Below are 19,729 nucleotides of genomic sequence, written 5' to 3' on the forward strand. Positions count from 1 at the left end.
GATACGAAATGAATACAAAGGCAGGGCAACAGGGAAGAAGCCGCAGTTATGCCAGTCATGGCACTGTTGGAGCCGAACTGAGGAACATATTTGTGACCACTAGGGCAACGCACGGAGATGAACACCGACTGGCCAGCACAGTCGTTTCGATTGATCACAATGAGGATGTAGACAGGAGAAGCGCTGGGGACGATCTAGAGGGGACAAAGTCCATTGACGTAGCCTTCGCCCGCAAACTGCAACCGGCGCAGAAAGCCAAGGGGAAATGGTTCTGAAGTTGTGAACTATGCTTGTTCGCTACTTCTTGCTGGATTCCTGTTTCCTCGTCTCTCTTTGAGCTTCAACACGACTTCGTCCCACTTTGAATTCATTCGACTCATCAACTGATTCCTCTTAGTAGGCACAAGATGGAACCCAAAAAGTCCGAGGAATGCCAATGCATAGGTCACTCCGCTCAGAACCGCAAAAACAGTCCAGAAAAGCCTTCGCGTAGCTTGGTCTGTGTCGAAGCTGAAAGCATCCATTCCGAAAAATGTCTATAACTCATTTATCAACCAAGTTATCCATTCCATAGATGAGTAAATCACTTACTGCGGCGAATGTTGGGGGAAGAAATACGATAGTCACGATCGTGAAGACCAGCAGGTACCTGTTCAGCTCGAGACCCTTTTGAGCTTCTTTCAAAGAATTCTGCGCTGCCGTAATGGACTGAACGTTGAAAAGCTACTCATTGTAAGTGATCATGCTGATGGGAGCTACTGTACTACTCACACCACTTTGGAGACTCGTCACTTCGTTTGTTGTTCTCTCCAGCATCTGGAGAACTCTTGTTGACGCGTCCCGCTGTCGCTGGCTGACCATTTTCCAATTATGATCTAGGATAGTTTTGGAATCCTCCTTGTCTTCGTTTGTATCCATAGCTGAGCCATTGATCGCCGAAAAGTTTCTCTCGGCTATGAGAGGCGAGGTCATCGAGACACAGCTGTGCCGACCGGACTGCGTCCGAAAAGAAATTCAAGCATTGAAGTGCTTTAAAGTACAAAGAAGCGGCATCGTCATCATTGTCAAGGACCAGTCTCCTCAGTCGGCTTTGGTCGTCAAGAATTTCAAGCTTTATTTATCAGTTGTGTTTCAGTATATCGTAACCAAGGCTCCGACGTTCCTTGAGGAGTACCATCTTGTCGATCTCTCTGATTGTCGATATCCAGTTTTGTTCCCAAGAGCCTATAAAAGCACAAATTTGATACTGGGAAATCGAGACGCCACAACAGATTCCAGCAAGATGGATTCCGTGCTCTCTCCACGGTATTTGGCCTTCGAGATTACCACTTGACTCACTGCTCTGTGTTTTGAAAAGCCTGTCACTTGCTACACGTAGACCTGTATCATCGTGAATAGAAAGTAAGCCGAAGTATCTTGATCAAGCTGAGGAGTTGTTTCATTAGCTCATCCCCGTTAGACCCTTCGCCTCGATCAGGCCCGCGGTTTGTACTATTTCCCATTTGTGGGAACTGCGCCTAGGGCGTGGTCATACTGGACCTGTGTGAGGTATGATTCAGTCAAAGACCAACTTTACTGAAAGCCAGAGCCTTTGCTCATGCTGGAAGAGACCCTGATGCCTAGGTTGTGTTTTGTTATATCATCCGGACTGTATCTCACAAGGAACGGATTATGTTGAGGCTGAGATGGTAAGTAACGCGAGTAATGGCACTTTTCATCGAGAGCCCAAGGACGATGTTAGTTTTTACATTGGGCATCCATGCAGTCGAATGCCTCTGCGAATAGGAGTGGGCGTTTGGTCATCAGTCATTTTCCTTTTGTACTCTATGCATGATTACCCAAGCGCTTAAACACATGCGCTTATTGGTCGTGGTATGGCGAGATCGCGAATTGCTTCCTGTTCAGTGTTGCGGATACGAGTTTGATCGCCACTCCGTCTCAGCGAGCCATCAGCCCTCACTATTAATTCTTGTAGGAAGTTGCGACAGCACATCGGCTCCAGGTTATGTGTGAGCTTAGCTATACCACTATTTAGATAATATATTTGGGCATTGTTCTTGGTACCTCACATGTCTTGATTAATTACTGCCTTTGCTGATGAGCCTATCAGCTATACTTGCTATCTTCAGATCTAAAGATAAGACCTAATAACAACGCTTGCTAAAGATGAGGCTAACCAAACACCCGTCAGAGTCTCTAGCGATGGGAGGCAGAAATCATGGGAGCTCAGGCCAATAAATCCGATCCAGAACAGCCATTGCGCAAGCCAGAGAATAGGCACTCCCATTGCGAGGGTCATGTGAAGTCGTGAATGACGTCTCATAGATGGGGCAAGAGACTCCACTTCGTTTGGAAGGGTACCGTAGTTGTGACTTTCAGATCCCGTTTGTGACCTTGGTAACAGACACTCCTCCTCCTCCTTTGGCCTCGACCACTCCTTTGTACCCTTGTCTGACTCACCATCTTCTTTCTCATTACGCTTGTCGCGAGTTCGTATCGTCCGTATGACAGGTACAGCCATCATCGCCACGACGAACAGCCAAGCGAGTGCACCGCCGAACATAAGCGGGGCAAATGGTGACCTTGTTGCCCTTGTCAAAGCCCCGAAGTAAGAGTCGTGAATCCGGCCATAGTTCACCGTCAAACACATGTAGTAGAATGAAAACGCTTGAAGAATCGCTTCAGCAAACATTGCAGACATTGAGGAGGTCATGTCCTGAAATTCGGGGTTCTTGGTGCCATGGGACGAAATGGGAAGCCAACTGAGGCGAGGGAGTGAGCACCAGAGCAACGCGAGCTGTACGGCAGGAATATCTTCGTAGCCAGGGGTGAACTGGACGAGAGTTGCGTTGGCTAAGTTGGCGAGCAGATGGATGCAACCGAGAAGAACTCCTCCCAGGATCCACCGTGCGGGATGATAGAAAAGCGGACGAGGACTGGTGACATTACTCTGCCGTGAGTTGTTGGCGTGTAGTACAGCAAAGAAGGTTACCAAGTTGATTAAGCCGATACTTATCAGTTTCCATTCATTTGAAGGGCACTGCGCATCGCCATCCGGGGATCTGGGATAGATCCTCCATCGCCATGGGATCATGTCACGGGGCTGGAGGTGTGTCGGCTCATGCCACGTATATCCGCATGTTTCGTTCATCCATCGCCGCTGTATCTCCAGATCCGTTGGGCTCGATGTCGAGCATGGTTCTTCGTGCTGGGACATGGAAAAGGTGTTGCAAAAACAGGCTTTGTCGAAATACTCTCCCGCAGGAATGTGGCTGCTAGTCAGGTCGTAGCTTGCGGTGTCGAAGCTGAGAGCTGTCATGGAGTTTCGTCGGCTGTTGTATTCCCATGGACGAGCTGCATTTCCCGTATGCTGTGCCGTGGCTGTGAAGCTGCATGAGCTGATGACATGGTCGAACGTCTCTTTGGTTCTGGCGGAAGGCGAGTCTCTCAGGCATGATGGCGCTTTGTTGGCGATATCTATGGATGCGTATCCATCGGTCAGACTTTTGGGTGAAAGGCCTTGCAAGCTGTTGGTGTCTCCAACGTCGACAAGCCAGTTTCTACCGGTTGTCGTCTGGATCCAGTCATGAAGTTGCGCCTTGGCGAGGATAGATCTGCTGCAGTACTTGCTGTAGCGCTTGACAATGCTGGCCGAGAACTCAGTGCTGAGACAGCTCAGTTCAGTAAGCCACTGGTAGTGCGTGCAAAAGATAAAGTACGAGGTGCAACGATGGCGAGTGCACTTTGTCATGGCATCCAGCCAGGCGGACTGGTCTTGTTGCGCGATACACTGCGGCATCGGCGCCAAGTCCTCCGGGTTAACCCATCCTCCACGGTTCTTCAGTACGGTCGGGTCATCGTCTCCGCTCGAGGTCGAATCTGTTGCTATTGTTAGCGGTCAAACGGTCTTGGTACAGGGATTTGACGCACTAGTCAAGGATTCCCCAGAGACTCCAGCGATTAGCAGTGCCTGGAGCACCGTCCAGAGTTTCATGTTATCGACGTGCAACAGTCTGCGAGATGGCGAGAATAGAAACAAGAGGAGAATTGTTTCTCTTGGTGTTTCGAGGTCAGATGGTCTTGTTAGCTGATGCGTGGTTACTCGGACTGCGGGGAAGCCGCGTAAGTCGGAGGATCAATCATTCTGACCAATGAATCCCAATTGGTTTTCAACCGTCTCACGAGACTGCATTCGTGCTTCTATTTTTACCGTTAGGAATTGTCCTCGATTTAAGCATGAACTTGAATTCTAAATAAATCCCAAATCCTTAGACTAATGCAATGTTCCGAGACTCAATCTTTGTTTGGAAACATGGGAACATGACCCTGCATGTTTCGTCCAGTCCGTTTTGGGAGATCGTGTGACGAGTTGCTGTTTGTAGCACAGCAGACGCCTAAAAATAACATCGGCTCTTCAACAGCCTTTTCAAATCAAGATACGCCGAAACGTCTTACTGAAACACTAGGAACTGCTGGAAAGCATCTCATAACCTTTAAAAATAATTTTTTCAACGATCTTGATAAGCTCAGTGGCCTATGCCATCGCGCTTCAATTATTTTTGGACATAGTGCTTGTCTCAACTTGTGAAACGACTGAAACACCACCAAAAAGGCTGATCTTTGCCGATATCTACAAACTTCTTGGACTCTTGCTGATCTTTGACTTCTATAGATAGATCTAATCTTTGGCATAAATAAGGCCTCTTTTGCCCAGATCAATCTGCATCCTTCCAAATCAGACCTTCAGCATCATCCTCAGCGACCTATCAGCCGACTCGACATTCTCCCTCCACAATGCGTTCAGCAATCTTTCTCGCGACCCTAGTTGCCCTCCTCCCTACTGCATTCGCTGAAGAGCTCAGCGCAGATGATGTACCCACCGCCTGCAAGACCATCTGCCAACCCATCGTCAACCTGACCAACGCATGCGACATTGATCCAAAGGGCCCCGAGAAGCACAGCGACAGAAGACGAGACCTTGTCATCCTTGATCATGAAGATGACGACGAGCCCATCGAAGCGGCTTGTATTTGCACAAATAGGAGTTTCGACGTCGAGGGCATGATGGGACTGTGCGCGAGCTGCATGGCACAGAACAGCAAGGACACAGAAGGTGAGAGATCCAACTGTGGTTTGACATTGATCTTCTAGCTAACATTTCGTGAAACAGATATCGATAAGATCATGTCGCAATGCTCCTTCTCGTCAACCTCTTATGTCCGCGCAGCAACGAGTGTAGTCTCGGGCATTGAGGTTCAGGCTACCAAACCGGCTGCAACAATAACTCCCATAGCTACGACAACGGCCGCCGCAGCTACAGCGACTGAAACAGTTGGTAACGGGGCTGGGAAGGTCACGGGTTCCATCATGGCGGTTACTTGGGTCACTTGGATGTTGTTGTGTATTCTGTAGATTTCTAGATTCTCTACTAGATTCTCTCTGCGGCTCGGCCGGAATAAGCTCTCAGCCAGTTCTCTACGTCGTCTCTGGCTCCAGCGTTGGGCACTAAACATAAATATAGCCATCATTCCATTTCTGTCTTCCACCATACCACAAGGGCCTTCAACCTTATCACAGCCCCTATCCGCCAATATAAACTTGCGTTCAAAGCTTCGAATTGATGATATACTGTGAGTTGTCAGGTACCGTAGGAGGAGGAGACTTCGCAAGATCTCTTACCTTGCTTCAATATGACCCCGCTCTTCTACAGCTAGTGTCAAGACAGTCCCGGCCTATCTCCACGCGGGTGTGCCAAGTACGCCTTCACGCCGGAGTGTGCAGTTTCGTGGAGGTCAACGACCACTATGAACCCCGCTGTTCTTCAAGAGTAGATGAGATGGAAGGATAGGTCGAGGGATCCTCGCGCGTCTGCCGTAAAGGCTGTCTTGATACAGATTCTTCCCTACTCCGTTCAGTAGATGCTGTGACAGTTGAGGGTCGTTGTATAGGTATTGGCACTGGTGTTGATGGTTGTGGTGGCGGCGTTGATGATGATGGCTTCCCCTCTNNCAGGTACGAGAGGTTGCTCGTCTCGTTTTCCCTCGCTCTTTCAAGATAGGGTGGATCTGTCTTCCTGCTCACCCCACTGTGTTTGGTAGGCCCCCAGGCATCACATCTCGGTAGTGATGTCACTCTTGTCTTGGTTCGTGGGAAAGCCTTTAAAGGTCTTGGGGGAGGGATAGATTCAATGTTCGATGTTCCATATTGGATGCTCGCGATCGCTCGGTCTTTGGTTGTCGGTGTAGCGTGGAAATTTGTTGCTCATGAAGGTACTGAAGCGCTCTTCACCTTCGTCCAACTCGCAGGCCAAGGCCCATTGACAGCGGTTGATGCGCACTCGAAGCGTTTGCTTATTGCGGGTATCTTGGTCATCATGTTGACGATTCGTAGGTGTTTTGTGAAGACGTGGGTAGGTTCGGACTGTGGTAAGGGGCTTAACGAGCATTATGATAGGTTACGCCAGGGGGGTTCGAGATGGACATTTTGCGTAATAGATGATAGGAGAGCTGCAGATGTCAAACAAAGTGTTAGCAAAGAGTTGCTGGTCCTTGAAGTCATTCCGTCAATCCAGTATCAAACTCGCTCGGGAGATGGGCGATTGTGAACAAGGGGCACCGAAGCCAGAACACGACGGCAGAGTAGCTCGCAGGGAGTGCATTGATTCACGATATCTGGAGGCAAACGCACGCACTCAGTGAACCCAAAGGATTGACTGATGGGTGGGTGGCCAGTACGTGACGCTTGAAAAGTCTGAGCTGAACGGATCCGAGGGGGGGGGGGTTTATACTCGCGGGATTGAAGAATAAGAGGCAAGAGCACACCTTGTGGTTTCGAATTCGCTGAAGGAGAGCATGGGAATGGGTCAAGAGCAGCTTGAGTTTGTGCTGGGTTTGGTAAGGTGCGTGTTCTCGTGAGTTCCCTGTTCTGGGCGGATGAACAGGCTGAATTGGGTTGTGGACATGTTCAGCAGGAACAATAGGGGGATTTCTTGCAGGAAGGGTTTCAGATTCAGCGAGTGCCCCTTCCTGTAGTCTTGAAAATGAGACAGCGCGGACGGAAAAAAGATAGAAGGGAGCGCCTCGAAGATGGGCCAGTGAAGGGAGTGGAGGGGACTTGAAAGAGCGGCACTTTATCAGCCTTTCAGAGTCGGGATGTCTTGAGAGAGTTTGTCGAAACAAGAGCAAACAATGGTGGGAGCTTCGAATTTGAAAGAATACTCTTAACAACATCTTTTTCGTTCGCTGAGGCTCGTTCTGTATCACACATTTGGGTCTGCTCTCTCGTCGGGGTCTCCCATACCGCTCCCTGAACGATTGTCTAGCCGAGAAGTTAGAACAAGAGTACGACAGAATTGGGAATAAATATCTGCAACTCGTAAGGAAGCTACCGAGTCTTACCCTCTTCGCTCAGAGCCATGTTGTACTAGACGGACATCCATCTTCATCACCACCATGAACAACGGCCAATTTAACGTTCTCATGTCATTTAGTCGAACAGTTTCTCTTTGTCGGTATCGAAATTCGAGCTTCCAAGTAACAGGGGCCATGTATCGCTGCGTGGATCATGCCTCAGTGTCACGAACTTCGAGAGAGCCAGCCAGATGGCATCCTTATTGGTCCGGGGTCTGGCACTTGCTCTCCAAGAGCAGATCATCCGATTCAGGATAGGCGATATCCAGATCCCATCCAAACTTCTTGCGGATCCGTCGCACTGTAGGGAGCCCAATCGCCCCAGGGTTATCATTCGCTGTTACCACCTCGCAGTACTCGGCCTCAGCATTCCAGCCCTCCGCCTTCTTTGCCCAACGATCGAACATTGTGTCTCTGAAGAAGCGCTCAGAGCAGTCAACGATGAAAACCGGGTGCGTAATTCGGTCTGCAACCACGTTGTGGGGGGCGCTGTCGTCGAGAACTATGCCTCTTTTATTGATCTCGTGTGTTGAATCGACTGCACTCTGTACGATGGAGAACCATTCTTCTTCGGTCGTAGGGGCCCAGGGTGCGGTAATAAGATCACTCAGAGAGCATCCTGCGATGGGTTTGAGTAAGATGCCATGAATGTCAAGATATTCATCCTCCTGTGTGTTTTCCTTGGCGGTCACGACGCGTGCAGTAGCGTAAAGCTTTGGGATAAGCACACACCTTTCAGGTCCTGCATACGTGTGTACGCTTCGGTCTCGGTCTTGAAAGCCTTGTCAGCATTTCTCCAAAGCGCAGCTTCGAACCAGGCAACTCCATCAGGCTCATCTCGGATATCGCTGGCAGTGCGAGGGATAACACCGGGTGTCGACCGCTCAATGTCCAGCTCTTGAAGGAAAGGCTCCATAGCGCCTCGTTGCAGAAAAGCGTGATAGGCTGCCTTGGCTTTATCACAATATGGGATGTTCTCGCCATGGCACTCGCGGAATTGAGCACCAAACCGACGGTCGTAGAGCTTCAGGATGGCGCACCCAGTGTCGAAATTGACGCGTACCACGATAGACATGGTGCTGGTGATGAGCTGACTGATCCTGACCGAGATCGTTTCGGACTGGGGAAGGAGATCGGCGTTGGATTGGAGGATGTGCAACTCCAGGACGTCACCAACGTGATATCTGGCTATTGCTGGTTAGCAATCTGGAGCAAAGAGGAGAAAAATACGATGAGAGAAACGCACGAGAACCTTCGGCAGGGCCGTTCATGACGGAGAGAAAGGCAGATGGTGTTGATCTGTTTGGGTTTTGGAGCAGTTGTGTTGTGCTGTTCTGTGTTGAGGCGTGAGTCGGACGCTTGCTCTTGCTACGTCAGGGCTTCCTGCGAGATTCCCGTACCTTCTGAGGCACTTGACCGTGGCGGGCAGTCCCAGTGCTGAAGCCGCTGTTCTGACGCAGGTGCGCAAATCCTCTCCGCTCCAGTGACTGTCGTTCAGGGGCTCCGCTCTCTCCCCCCTCAGGTCACACAGTCTCATGTTCCCGCCTTGAAGAAGCGACAGCAGTTCAAACCGAGCCCCGTCACATAAGAAATAACCCTGTTGTCCTGTTGAACATGTACTACGCTTGCTGCACACTGGCCACGTGAGTCTGGTCCTCTGCCTGGAGCAGGGAACACCTATACGCGAACATGTAACCTTGCCAGACCCAGCAAGAACGCAAACTAATTGTGACACAGATAACGCCTGCGTTTGATCCCTGACACATAGAACCTATAAACTTTCGCTCAGGCATGCTGATTTATCTAAGATTCAGAACTTCCTGTCAAATACATCGGCCTAACAGTGACTTTGACCCACCTAGCCTGCTTCCATTCCTACTCCTCAACTTCAACACATGCTCCTGGGCAACACACCAAACTTCACCACTACACTCGTCCCGCTTTACCTACAACCACATGAAGGCTCACTTTGACGCATTCGTCAGTCGGTCTATGAGTCTACAAAGCGCATTCACTTATCTCTAGCCATCATTACAGGGCCCTTTGTGGCTTCTCCATGTGTCATGCTGTGGACCAGGTGCCGCCTGCTGGCAAACGCTCGCCCACTGAGCGAGTTTGATTCGTTATTGATGGTGTATTTTTCAGGACCAGAACCTCTTTGCTAACATGGTAGATGATACTCTTATTCTCTAAATGATTCGCCATATAAAATGGCGATGTCGAAAAACTCCAGCACAAAGCCATCAAAACACGATCAACACGATCAACCAGTCCTCTATTCACCGTTGATAAACTTTCCTCGGCCTTGGCACAGACTCTACCGACTATCAACATGAGCAGTAACATCGTCTCCATAACCAATAAGGCCAAGATAAACCTTATCAGCTACTTGGACAAGGCCAAGCGACAGCATGTCGACAACTGTAGTTGTACTGTCAACTGGCATTACGCTCACGGAGAAGGACGGGGCAGTAGCACCAAGGCGAAAAAATTCCAAACCTACATCGCCTACCCTCAAACGAGCGACCGCGAACATCAAACCCGACTCGCCATCAAGGTTGATGGAATGCACCATTTCCTCACCGCAGACAAGCGGGGAGAAAGCACAACTACTGAGATGTGTTAGGGCAAAGAGGCGCCATTGATGAAGGATGTACTCGGGGCCTATCAGACACAGTGGGGATCCCCGTCGACAAGACTCAGTCCGGGGAGGAGGCCGAGTAGTTGCCTTTTGGGCTGAGCTGGCGGTAAATAGCGAGGATGGTTAGGCGGAGTAACCTTGAGGCAGGGTAAGCGGACGCACGATCTGCTGTCCAGTCTCGTCCCATCACAGTGTCCGGTAGCTTGCAGTATGTTATCGGCGTAAGGTCTTGCGTGTAAGGTGCGTATTCGCAGATAGAGGCAACACACATGCTAAAGGGGGGGGATGATGCCTTTCCCAAACTCTTTAAAGCCCGCTGTCAGACAAAACAAAACAGATAGGCATCTTTATATCTAGTATCTGACACAAGAGTTGGAGGTATAGAGAGTCTATGAGTCTACAGGATAGATAATACTATCAACGTAACCTAAGTAACCGCCATGATGGAACCTGTGGCTATAACAATTTACCTCATTCCCACGCTTTACTCCAACTAGCAATCTGATGACAGCCAAAGATACACCAGAGCGACGACCAGGTGGCAAGGACTTGTGGTTCATTCCCCCATCTGACCCTTCCAAAGCTCAAGTGGGGTTGCGCGCCTGTATCCTCCTGCGAGTCTTGATGGCAGTGCTCTCCCTTGGGATTCTATATTCCCACATGGTCTGCATCGGAGGTTCCTCATCCCCAAAGTCTACATCATAATTCATAACAAGATACGCCAGAACAACCTTCATGACATGCGAGCCAAAGAACCGCCCTGGGCATGCGTTCTTCCCATAACCAAATCCAAGAAAGCTCTCGTCAAGGGTCACGGCAGAACGAGACGGCGAAGTCCCATCCGCGAACCGAAACGGTTTGAAAGTGGCTGCATCTGCGTAAAAACCTTCATCCATATGTATACCATGCATTGGGACTTCGATATGAACACCGGGCGGAACGTAAATACCATTGTCGAGAGTTATACCGGGAGAGTTGACGCGCCGCGGGAGGGCAAAGAGACCAAAGTCAGACCAGCGCATTGACTCGCGAATTACTGAGTCGGCAAGAACGAGCTTGGATATTGCGGCGCGATCCCAGATCTTGGTAGAAGCCAGGACTGATGTCGCCTCATCGCGGAGTTGAGAGAAGGTCGAGGCTGCGTGTTTGCCGTTGCAGATGTCGCTGAGAACAGTACTGAAGGGGATCGATCCGCCTTGAACGAGGTTGAAGTTGAGAATCATCATACGATGGCCTATACGGTGGGCGTCGAGTTGCGAGGGATCGCCAGTCGCGGCGCTGGCTTCTATGATCCATTGGAGGATATTGACCTGCATTACTTTCAGCAGAAGTCTAAAGTTGAAAGCAACCCACTTACCGGCTTCTCCCTTGTAGAGTTCTGATTAGCTTTGAGATAATCTTGTATAATCGGAGTACAGTATTTGATGCCTGCTTCGGTGTCCCGTCTTGCATTCCATGATATCAACGGAGCAAGGATGGGCTTGAGGACTTTTGGAAACAGCGTGATGAACAAACCCTGGAACGGCATATCGATGGCAAACCGGCGCATAGTCTCGAGGAACGATTCATCTCTGCCTTGTTCATTAAATTTTGTCAGTAGCCGGTCTTCCGACGGTAGGGGTAACTCACATAATGGAAAGCCCACAAGAACTCTGTTCAGGCCCCGCGTGAATATCCTCTGCACCGCTGGCCAGAGCTTCACCTCTCTCCACTCTTGACTCATGCCGAATTGCTCATCCACTGCAAGGCACAGTTCCTCTTGCAATTCGGATGAAAACTCGTCGAATCTCTTGGTAATCCACTTGCGAATCACATCGACGGTGTAACTGCCCGGATAGACTTCTCGATCGCAGATTGTCCATTCAAAGGATAACGCTTCTGAGGCTGGATCGTGGGCCAGCAGCTCATCTTCGCGTTTGTTATAGATGGCCTTGAGTTGGGCAGGAGGAAGAATGAGGACCTTGCCTTTCCGGAATGAGGGGATGATGAAGGGTTGGTTGTGTCGTGAGTACTTGGGCAGAGGTTAGTTGGACAACGTCTCTATGGATGAGGTACTTACCATTTCATACCCCTCCTTCATCCACTCTTCTGTTTTTGAAAAACTGCGCAGTTTTGCTCTGATCCATGCAAACCACTCATCCTTCCGAACCCCGACGCAAGGTAAGCTATCGTAAAAGCTGCTGTTTTTCGTATTTCCTTGCCAACCGATCCACCCTATGACAAGCAAGACGAACGCGAAGAGTAAAAACGTAGCCATAACGCAGCTCAGATGTCCGCACAATGTTCACGGGGCAAAGCAATCAGGCAATAAACAGGCTCTGGGCTCATAACAAAAAGTCCATGTAAAGGAAATAATGATTCCCCGGAGGGAAGAAAGCATTATAAGGTATGAAGATATGCTGAAACAAGAGTAAGCGCTAGCATTTACAACCAATTGAGAGGTGATCGACAGACTCGATTAATAGCCTGTAAGCCGTCCAATCCATCCAGGCTGTTTGTGTTTATCCCTCTACTTTCATTGGTCACATCGGTTTACATGGCTCGCATAAACGTTCGGATCAAGGAGCGCCAAGGAGCAACTTCAAGGCAGGTAAATCGACGTCAGGCTCACGTGCCGCTAGCCAGCATCACGCTTTTCCGGCCCCCATTCATGCATTGAGTTTTGTGACGCTCTCTCATCGACAATTGCACTACCAAATCCAGCCAAACCCCTAATCAAAATCATGAGCTGCCATTATCTTGAAGAACTGTCTGGCGGAAGAGGAGACGAGCTTTCGCTCTATATCCGCTGGAACGATGCTCGTCTTGTTGTCACCTTGAACCATTGCCCGTTAAAACTTGCGGTACCCCCAGTGGAGAATTCTTTCATCGACAGATACACTCAGGCCTGCGATGCTGATGACATTGAAGAGGCTGAGGTTCTATCAGACGAAATTCTCGACGCTCTTGTCGACGCTGGAAGAGACATATTTAATCGTCTAGCTCCGCCACCTCCCTCTGGCGAAACATTATTGCAAGACCTTCACACCCTGCTGTACCCCAAAGAGTATTTCTTTTCTTTTCAAACGATGAACGGAAAAGCAGAGGTGCGGCGCCAGGATAGTGGTGTTAAGCAACGCCCTGTTTTCGTAGGCCAATCTGGCCAACCATTCCACCTCAAGTTGCACAAAGATTGCAATCTCCCAGCTTAGTCTACTCAGGAAATCCATGTCGTCGAAAATCTTCGCAACGCAGGTTATATCGCCTGTGTACAAGTCGCGGGCAAGGAGATGTGTTCAAAGGCTGGAGATAGCAAGGGCCAGGATGCCGCACAACGAGAGCTTGACTGCCTCTGGAAAATTATGATATCCCCTCACGCAGCTTCCATCCGGGTACCCAAGCTTCTCGGTCTGATCTCAACACCTGCAAATGGCAACACTATTGGTTTCTTGGAGGATTATATCCCAGTCTCAGAAGCTTGGGAATTGTCAACACTTGGAAAGATCGATGATGTCTCTACGATTGACGAGAGCCGTCGGAAGAAGTGGGCATCTCAGGTTCAGGGCACAGTTGATCTTCTTCATGAGATTGGTATTGTATGGGGTCATGGCAAGGCTTCTAGTGTATTGATTCATCGTGAAACGGACGACGCATGGGTCATCGACTTCGGGGGCGGCTGGACAGAAGGTTGGGTAGATGAAGAATTAAGTGGAACTGTGAAGGGAGACGAGATGGCTGTGAAAAAGATATTCGAGTACCTGCAAGTTGCATCAGCTAACAAATGACTCCGATCTTAGTTGACAAGCCGCTTCCACGGTATCTGGGGGTTGCACTCAACATGCTCTCAGCTCCCTCAAATCAAACGTCTCCCTCGACACCGCTACGGAAAATCCACGTTTCTCCCTCATCCGAAGCCGCTTTGACGTGGAATGCCATCATTGCCCACCGCCGAAGCAAACCGTGATGCAGATGCTGTCATGACGACTGACTACAGGCATCTCAGCTGGTGTCTCATCAAGAGCCTCCCTGTCTTGGCGCCCAATTCGAGATAGCTGCAGGGTGACAGGTGTCGTGGTTGGTCGAATCTGAGACACGGGTCATAGCGGGCGGCTGAAGCCGCGGGGCCGAAGATCACCTTCCTGCATGGGACTGATCGGCTCAGAACTATTGAAAGCCACATGCGCTGCTGTCACTGACTAGATTGGGCGGTAAGGCATTGAGATATCTCGGTTGACAGGGCTCCAAAGTAGCTAAGGCCTCGGGCATTGGGCGAAGATGGTACCAGGTACACGAGATGGAGTTGGAGAATTTCTTCAGGCCCAGCTCATACACATTTGTTACGATGCAATTGGCCAAGATTCCTCGGTGTTGCGGTATGTATTATGACCTCAATGACTTCACATGAATGCTGTCTCTGAGGACCCCTTGCTGCGAATCCCGCCGGCCGGTTTCTTTCCGGCCTGCAGGTCTCAGTTTTCTTGAAGACATGCTGCATAGCCAACTCCACTACCAAGTCTTGCGGCATTCCATGCCATGTGATGAGACAATATTTTACGTACGAGATGTTGATCACGTTTATCAATCTTCCAAGGGAGAGAATTCATACGTCAGTCAGTCGGCAAAGATGTAAGGCCCCGAGAATATATAACCTCGCGTCGTGCAGTGTCGGTTGATGGGCTCAAAAGATCCCTTTCATATGCCTCTAAATATCAGTGCCAAGAAACAATCATCATGCCTAAAGACAACGACGACATCCGGGACAAAGAATTCGATGCTGTCCATGCATACTTCATCGGCCCCAAGGGCTCCAACCTCCCAGACTTCCGAGCAAACATCAACACCATCCTCGATGAACTCCTCGCCGCTCGTCAAGCCTACCACCCAGAAGACCAAGTCAGCATCCCTTTCTTCCCTTCCCTCTCTCCCACTAACATCCCCAGGCCTTCATCTCCAAAGAATATCGCCGTTCCCCCGTCTTCCTCAAAGCGAGATCCGATCTCCGCCTCGCTACCGAAAAGGTCGCACAGCTTCTAGGCGAACACTCAGCTCCCTTCTGGTCCCCTCGCTATGAGGCGCACATGTGCACTGACCTTACCATGTCGTCGCTCCTCGGGTATTTCATGACCATGCTGTATAATCCGAACAATGTCGCGCTTGAGGCTAGTCCGATGACGACGCTTGTTGAGCTTCGGGTTGGGCAGCAGCTGTGTAAGCTGTTTGGGTATAATACCGATGTGCAGAAATCTCCGGTTTCGTGGGGTCATATTACCTGTGATGGGACGATTGCTAATCTTGAGTCTATTTGGGTTGGTACGTATTCTCGTCCTGGGTGAGTGGAAGTAGATGCTTACAAGGGTAGCGCGAAACCTCAAGTTTTACCCACTCAGTCTCTGCCTTGCGTTGCGACGTGGAAAACTCCAGTTCATCGGAGATAAGTTCTACGCCACTCGGTGTTTCCACGCAACCAAGAAGACACTGTTCAAGGATCTCAAAGGTTGGGATCTGCTGAACCTTAGCTCCGAGGTCATTCTTGATCTTCCCAATGAACTAAACAAGCAGTTCGGCATTACCAGCAAGTTTCTTGAGAGCGCTCTCAACGAGTTCAACATCCAGACCATTGGACGCGAGGTACTTGAGAAGGAGTTCAAGGTCAAGAACCCGATCAAGTATTTCGTTAGCAAGACGCGTCACTATTCATGGCCCAAGGGAGTCGGTAAGTCATTTCCCCGTTGCGTTCAAGGCACAGGTGCTGATCACTGCTACCATAGCAATCGCCGGTCTAGGCTCAGGTAACGTGATCGGCGTCGACGTCAACAACGCTGCCCAGATTGACATCAAGGTCCTTGAAAAACATCTCGAAGACTGCGTCGAGACCGAAACCGCCGTCTTTGCAGTCGTGGCCATCATCGGATCTACCGAAGAGGGCGCAGTCGACAGACTTACCGAAATAATCCGTCTTCGTGATAAGTTCCAAGACGAGCATGGCCTCTCATTCCTCGTCCATGCCGATGCAGCTTGGGGAGGCTACTTTGCCACCATGATCAACCCCGATCGGCGATACAGCGTTGAGGATCAGACTTCCACTAAGCCTGAGCCTGAATGGTATCTCGATCCCAAGACTGTTGAGGACATTAAGGCCATGGCTGAGGCGGACTCGATTACTGTTGATCCGCACAAGGCTGGGTATATCCCGTACCCGGCGGGAAGCTTGGTCTACAAAGATGGACGGATGAGACATCTTGTTACGTGGTCCGGCCCGTATCTTTCGCAGGGCTCTGCCGAGAACATCGGCGTCTATGGCGTTGAGGGAAGGTAAGTTTCCCATCAGTCACGGCGTAGGATAACGACTAAGTCTCCTTCAGTAAGCCCGGTGCTTCAGCAATGTCAGCATGGTTCTCCAACTCAACCATCGGCCTCAACCACCATGGCTACGGCAAGTTGCTCGGCGAAGCAACCTTCACCAGCGCCAGAGTAAGCTCCCAAACTACTTCCCCCATTCCTCATACTAGAATCTCTTAGCTCTCGGCTCACTACGCGACCATGATCAACGACGACTTCATCTGCGTCCCATTCAACATGCTCGCGGCAGAGAATAACGGTAGTCGAGGATTCCTCTCCAAGCCTGTCGAGAAGCAGCGCGAAAAGATCCGCGATCTCATCATCGGAAAGAAGGACCACGAGATCTTCGCCTCCAAGGATGCCATGAAGATCATCCGTGATCTTGGCTCTGATACCAACATCAACTGCTTCGCACTCAACTGGAAGGACAAAGACGGTAAACTGAACACCGATCTTGAAGAAGCAAACTATCTCATGAAGCGAGTCGTCGATAGACTTTCCATCACTTCCGCCAACACCGATCCCACCGAGATCCCAATCTTCCTCACATCAACCCAGTTTCTCCACGAAGACTATGGCTCTTGCGCTCACAAGTTCATGGAGAGAATGGGCGTCGGAAAGTCTAACCAGAGCCTTTTTGTCATTCGAAACGTGGTCATGAGTCCATTCCCTACTCGTCAGAACTTCATTGACAAGTTGATGGGTGAGTTTGAGGCAGTCATCCGCGATGAGGTCGGCAAAGTAAGAAAGCGAAATGACCCTGGTCAGAAGAAGGTCCAGTTTCTTGTGCAGGGAACACCTGGCTCTTCTGAGGTGTTCCTGTCGTTCCAAGCTTCGTTCCATAGCGCGACGAAACGGCAGCAGATTATCCTGTCTGGAACTCTTGATAGTACCTTGAGAGACTTTCATAAGGAGCTTACGGGAGGCAATCAGGATAGTATTGTCATGCTTGAGTCAACTGAGAAGGTGTTCATTGAGGATGTCGTCGAGGTACTCGGTGACTTGGATGTTATCATGTACGAGAAGGGAACCAAGTAAGTACCCAGCTCGCTATTCAACGTCAGATACTTACCAAAATCTTCAGGAAATACCATCAGAGGGATGGAACCATCACTCTCAACTCAGTAGTCAAGAGTCGCCCCCTCAACTCCATCCACCGCGAAATCGACTACCCGGCTGACTTCATGCCCTTTTACCTCTACGGCAACGAGAAAGAAATCCACTGCTCACACATGCTCGTCAAGTCCCCCAACATCTCCCTCGCAGCCAACAACATCACTTTCAAACCCAGCCTCTCCACCGAGATCAACCACCGCCAATCCGTCGCCGAGCTTCTCGCAGAGGGCATGATCCTCGGTCTGTCCGAAATCCCCGAGGCTTCCATGCAGCCTTTCCCTGAGAGGAACCAAGACCTATCCGAGGAGTTCTTCTTTCGTCAGGGTCAAAAGTTTAAGGTCAAAATTTGGAAGGATCCCAAGGATGCTGCTGCTCATGGACCAGGGTTGCTTAAGGATCTTGGAAAGCATTTGTATGAGGGTGAGATGACGCTGGGAGAGAATGTGTTTGTGGATGCTGAGGGGCCGAATGAGGATAAGTTGAAGGATAGAAAGGTTGAGTCTGACTCGTGGCAGAGAAAGTTGGATGAGGTTGGAAGTTTGTTGGATGGCACTCACGTCAACTGTCAGTAGTTCGGACTACAGAAATCATCAGACCAGCTTTGGAGATACGAGTATAGTTATTACCTCAATCTAGTTGGATCTTATCCCTATTTGGCCTCTTTGGGCTCCGGGTTTGATCTTAATATCATATCCTTCATAGCCACGGTGAACTCTTCCACCTTGGTCATCAAACTCATATGACTTTCTCCCTTCATGACTCTAAGCTCTGCACCAGGCATTAGCTTGACAGCCTTCTCAGACACTGCAATCGGAACATTGACATCCAAGTCCCCATGCCACATTATCATCCTTCCTTTCTCAACCTTGACATCGTCCAGCTTAAAACCCCAATCACTTCCAAACAATCGTGCTTCCCATGCAGTCGCATAGCCGCCTTGCTTCATAGCCTCTCTCGTAGCTCGCCTTAGAGACTGTCTAAAGTCTGGATTCGTCTCCCAAACTTCTTTGTCGCTTGCTGATCTGGCACTTATGTCTTTATCCATCATCTCCTCCAACTTCTCGGGGTGTTTGGTGTCTCGCGCTGTGCTGCCGAGCACTCTATCGGTGATCCAGCCTACGATTCCTGTAGCGTAAGGTGCTACGTTGAACATGAGTCGCGTCATCGTAAGCATTCCTTGCGTTGAGAAAGACATTGGCATGACGCCAGCGACAATGCCGATGCCTACCAGACGATCTGGTGGAAGGTCTTTGAGACAAGCGATAGCATAGGGTCCACCACCGGAAACGCCCAACACGGCGAATCTCTTGATGTTTAGAATATTCGCTAGCTCAAGAATATCTTTGGGGTAGTCGAGTATTTTCCTGTTTTTCTGAAAAGTCGAGTCGCCATACCCTGGTCGCGTCGGCGCAATGACGCGTACGCCATATTGGGCCGCAGTGGTGTTCATCACGAATCCCTCGTGATGAGACCCCGGAAAGCCGTGGAGATAAAAGAAAGTGGGGGCATCGTCATCCTGGGCTCCATAAACAGCATATGAAACCTTTCTCCCGTCGGCTAAAGTGGCGATCTTGTCTTGGTGGTCATCCATGTCGCGTATTTTGGCCTAGAGCAAATGTCTCCAAAATGTTGGGGGTCCGAGCATAGATTGTTTTACGGATATTTTGGAACGGGCTCTCGGATCGACTTTTCGATAATCAGATCGCTCTAGGTTGATCCTTCGAAGGATCTTGGATTTGAGTTTGGTAATTGAACTACCGACAGTTGACAAAAATAGAAGACAAAGAATCGCGAAGGTTGCATCGAGATCACGTGTTGAGTGAAACCGAGTTGCACAACGAGACGAACCAACAAGCGAAATAGTCAAATTGAGTTTGAATAATTCAACGTCCTCTGCTCGATAATATCGATTTGTATGAGGAAATCACTTTAAAAGTCGTTGAGAGACGACCGGTATTCTTTCTGATAATTGTATTGATCAGCTGGAGCTACGTCTCATTTGTTCTAAAGGTACAATACGAATTTCGGTCATGACTGCTCGAATCGACTTAGTATCATAACAGAACACCTGTTTTCTTCAAAACCACAGCTTACCCTAAGCTTCACCAAGTAGAATATCAAGCTGCCAAATTATTTGTCACTTTCGGGCTGTTTCGAAGTTGTTCTTAGCTTCTTCCTATCTAGTGTTGGCTTGGGTACAGGGTAGTCTGGCCCGACAAGCCGACAGAGCAAGGAGACGAGACGA

General features: G+C 49.7%; 9 protein-coding genes across 9 annotated transcripts; 4 read left to right on the plus strand and 5 right to left on the minus strand.

Moving 5' to 3' along the window:
• Positions 1-284: 284 nt before the first annotated feature.
• FTJAE_8354 (uncharacterized protein) lies at positions 285-972 on the minus strand (the record flags this gene model as incomplete). The annotated part of the gene is made up of 3 exons (XM_037355161.1): positions 285-536; positions 592-723; positions 772-972. The coding sequence occupies 3 exons, from the start codon at positions 970-972 to the stop codon at positions 285-287; spliced, it is 585 nt and encodes a 194-aa protein (XP_037204570.1).
• Positions 973-2,131: 1,159 nt separating this feature from the next.
• Positions 2,132-3,994, minus strand: FTJAE_8355 (uncharacterized protein; the record flags this gene model as incomplete). The annotated part of the gene is made up of 2 exons (XM_037355162.1): positions 2,132-3,879; positions 3,931-3,994. 2 exons carry the CDS (start codon positions 3,992-3,994, stop codon positions 2,132-2,134), a joined length of 1,812 nt encoding a protein of 603 aa, XP_037204571.1.
• An 800-nt stretch (positions 3,995-4,794) lies between these two features.
• On the plus strand, positions 4,795-5,412 carry FTJAE_8356 (uncharacterized protein; the record flags this gene model as incomplete). The annotated part of the gene is made up of 2 exons (XM_037355163.1): positions 4,795-5,113; positions 5,171-5,412. 2 exons carry the CDS (start codon positions 4,795-4,797, stop codon positions 5,410-5,412), a joined length of 561 nt encoding a protein of 186 aa, XP_037204572.1.
• A 2,197-nt stretch (positions 5,413-7,609) lies between these two features.
• On the minus strand, positions 7,610-8,680 carry FTJAE_8357 (kinase-like domain protein; the record flags this gene model as incomplete). The annotated part of the gene is made up of 3 exons (XM_037355164.1): positions 7,610-8,028; positions 8,142-8,597; positions 8,656-8,680. 3 exons carry the CDS (start codon positions 8,678-8,680, stop codon positions 7,610-7,612), a joined length of 900 nt encoding a protein of 299 aa, XP_037204573.1.
• Positions 8,681-9,741: 1,061 nt separating this feature from the next.
• On the plus strand, positions 9,742-10,035 carry FTJAE_8358 (uncharacterized protein; the record flags this gene model as incomplete). The annotated part of the gene is made up of 1 exon (XM_037355165.1): positions 9,742-10,035. One exon carries the CDS (start codon positions 9,742-9,744, stop codon positions 10,033-10,035), a length of 294 nt encoding a protein of 97 aa, XP_037204574.1.
• Positions 10,036-10,634: 599 nt separating this feature from the next.
• On the minus strand, positions 10,635-12,112 carry FTJAE_8359 (ent-kaurene oxidase; the record flags this gene model as incomplete). Its single annotated transcript, XM_037355166.1, has 4 exons — positions 10,635-11,360; positions 11,408-11,625; positions 11,680-12,061; positions 12,110-12,112. 4 exons carry the CDS (start codon positions 12,110-12,112, stop codon positions 10,635-10,637), a joined length of 1,329 nt encoding a protein of 442 aa, XP_037204575.1.
• Positions 12,113-12,773: 661 nt separating this feature from the next.
• FTJAE_8360 (kinase-like (PK-like)) lies at positions 12,774-13,814 on the plus strand (the record flags this gene model as incomplete). Its single annotated transcript, XM_037355168.1, has 2 exons — positions 12,774-13,178; positions 13,242-13,814. 2 exons carry the CDS (start codon positions 12,774-12,776, stop codon positions 13,812-13,814), a joined length of 978 nt encoding a protein of 325 aa, XP_037204576.1.
• A 946-nt stretch (positions 13,815-14,760) lies between these two features.
• FTJAE_8361 (L-tyrosine decarboxylase) lies at positions 14,761-18,056 on the plus strand (the record flags this gene model as incomplete). The annotated part of the gene is made up of 7 exons (XM_037355169.1): positions 14,761-14,922; positions 14,970-15,339; positions 15,389-15,742; positions 15,798-16,341; positions 16,392-16,500; positions 16,549-17,402; positions 17,453-18,056. 7 exons carry the CDS (start codon positions 14,761-14,763, stop codon positions 18,054-18,056), a joined length of 2,997 nt encoding a protein of 998 aa, XP_037204577.1.
• A 77-nt stretch (positions 18,057-18,133) lies between these two features.
• FTJAE_8362 (HYD1) lies at positions 18,134-19,075 on the minus strand (the record flags this gene model as incomplete). Its single annotated transcript, XM_037355170.1, has 1 exon — positions 18,134-19,075. The coding sequence occupies one exon, from the start codon at positions 19,073-19,075 to the stop codon at positions 18,134-18,136; it is 942 nt and encodes a 313-aa protein (XP_037204578.1).
• Between the last annotated feature and the right edge of the window lie 654 nt (positions 19,076-19,729).

This window comes from Fusarium tjaetaba, assembly GCF_013396195.1.
Source record: "Fusarium tjaetaba strain NRRL 66243 chromosome Unknown NRRL66243_c0000179, whole genome shotgun sequence".
Lineage (NCBI taxonomy): Eukaryota > Fungi > Ascomycota > Sordariomycetes > Hypocreales > Nectriaceae > Fusarium > Fusarium tjaetaba.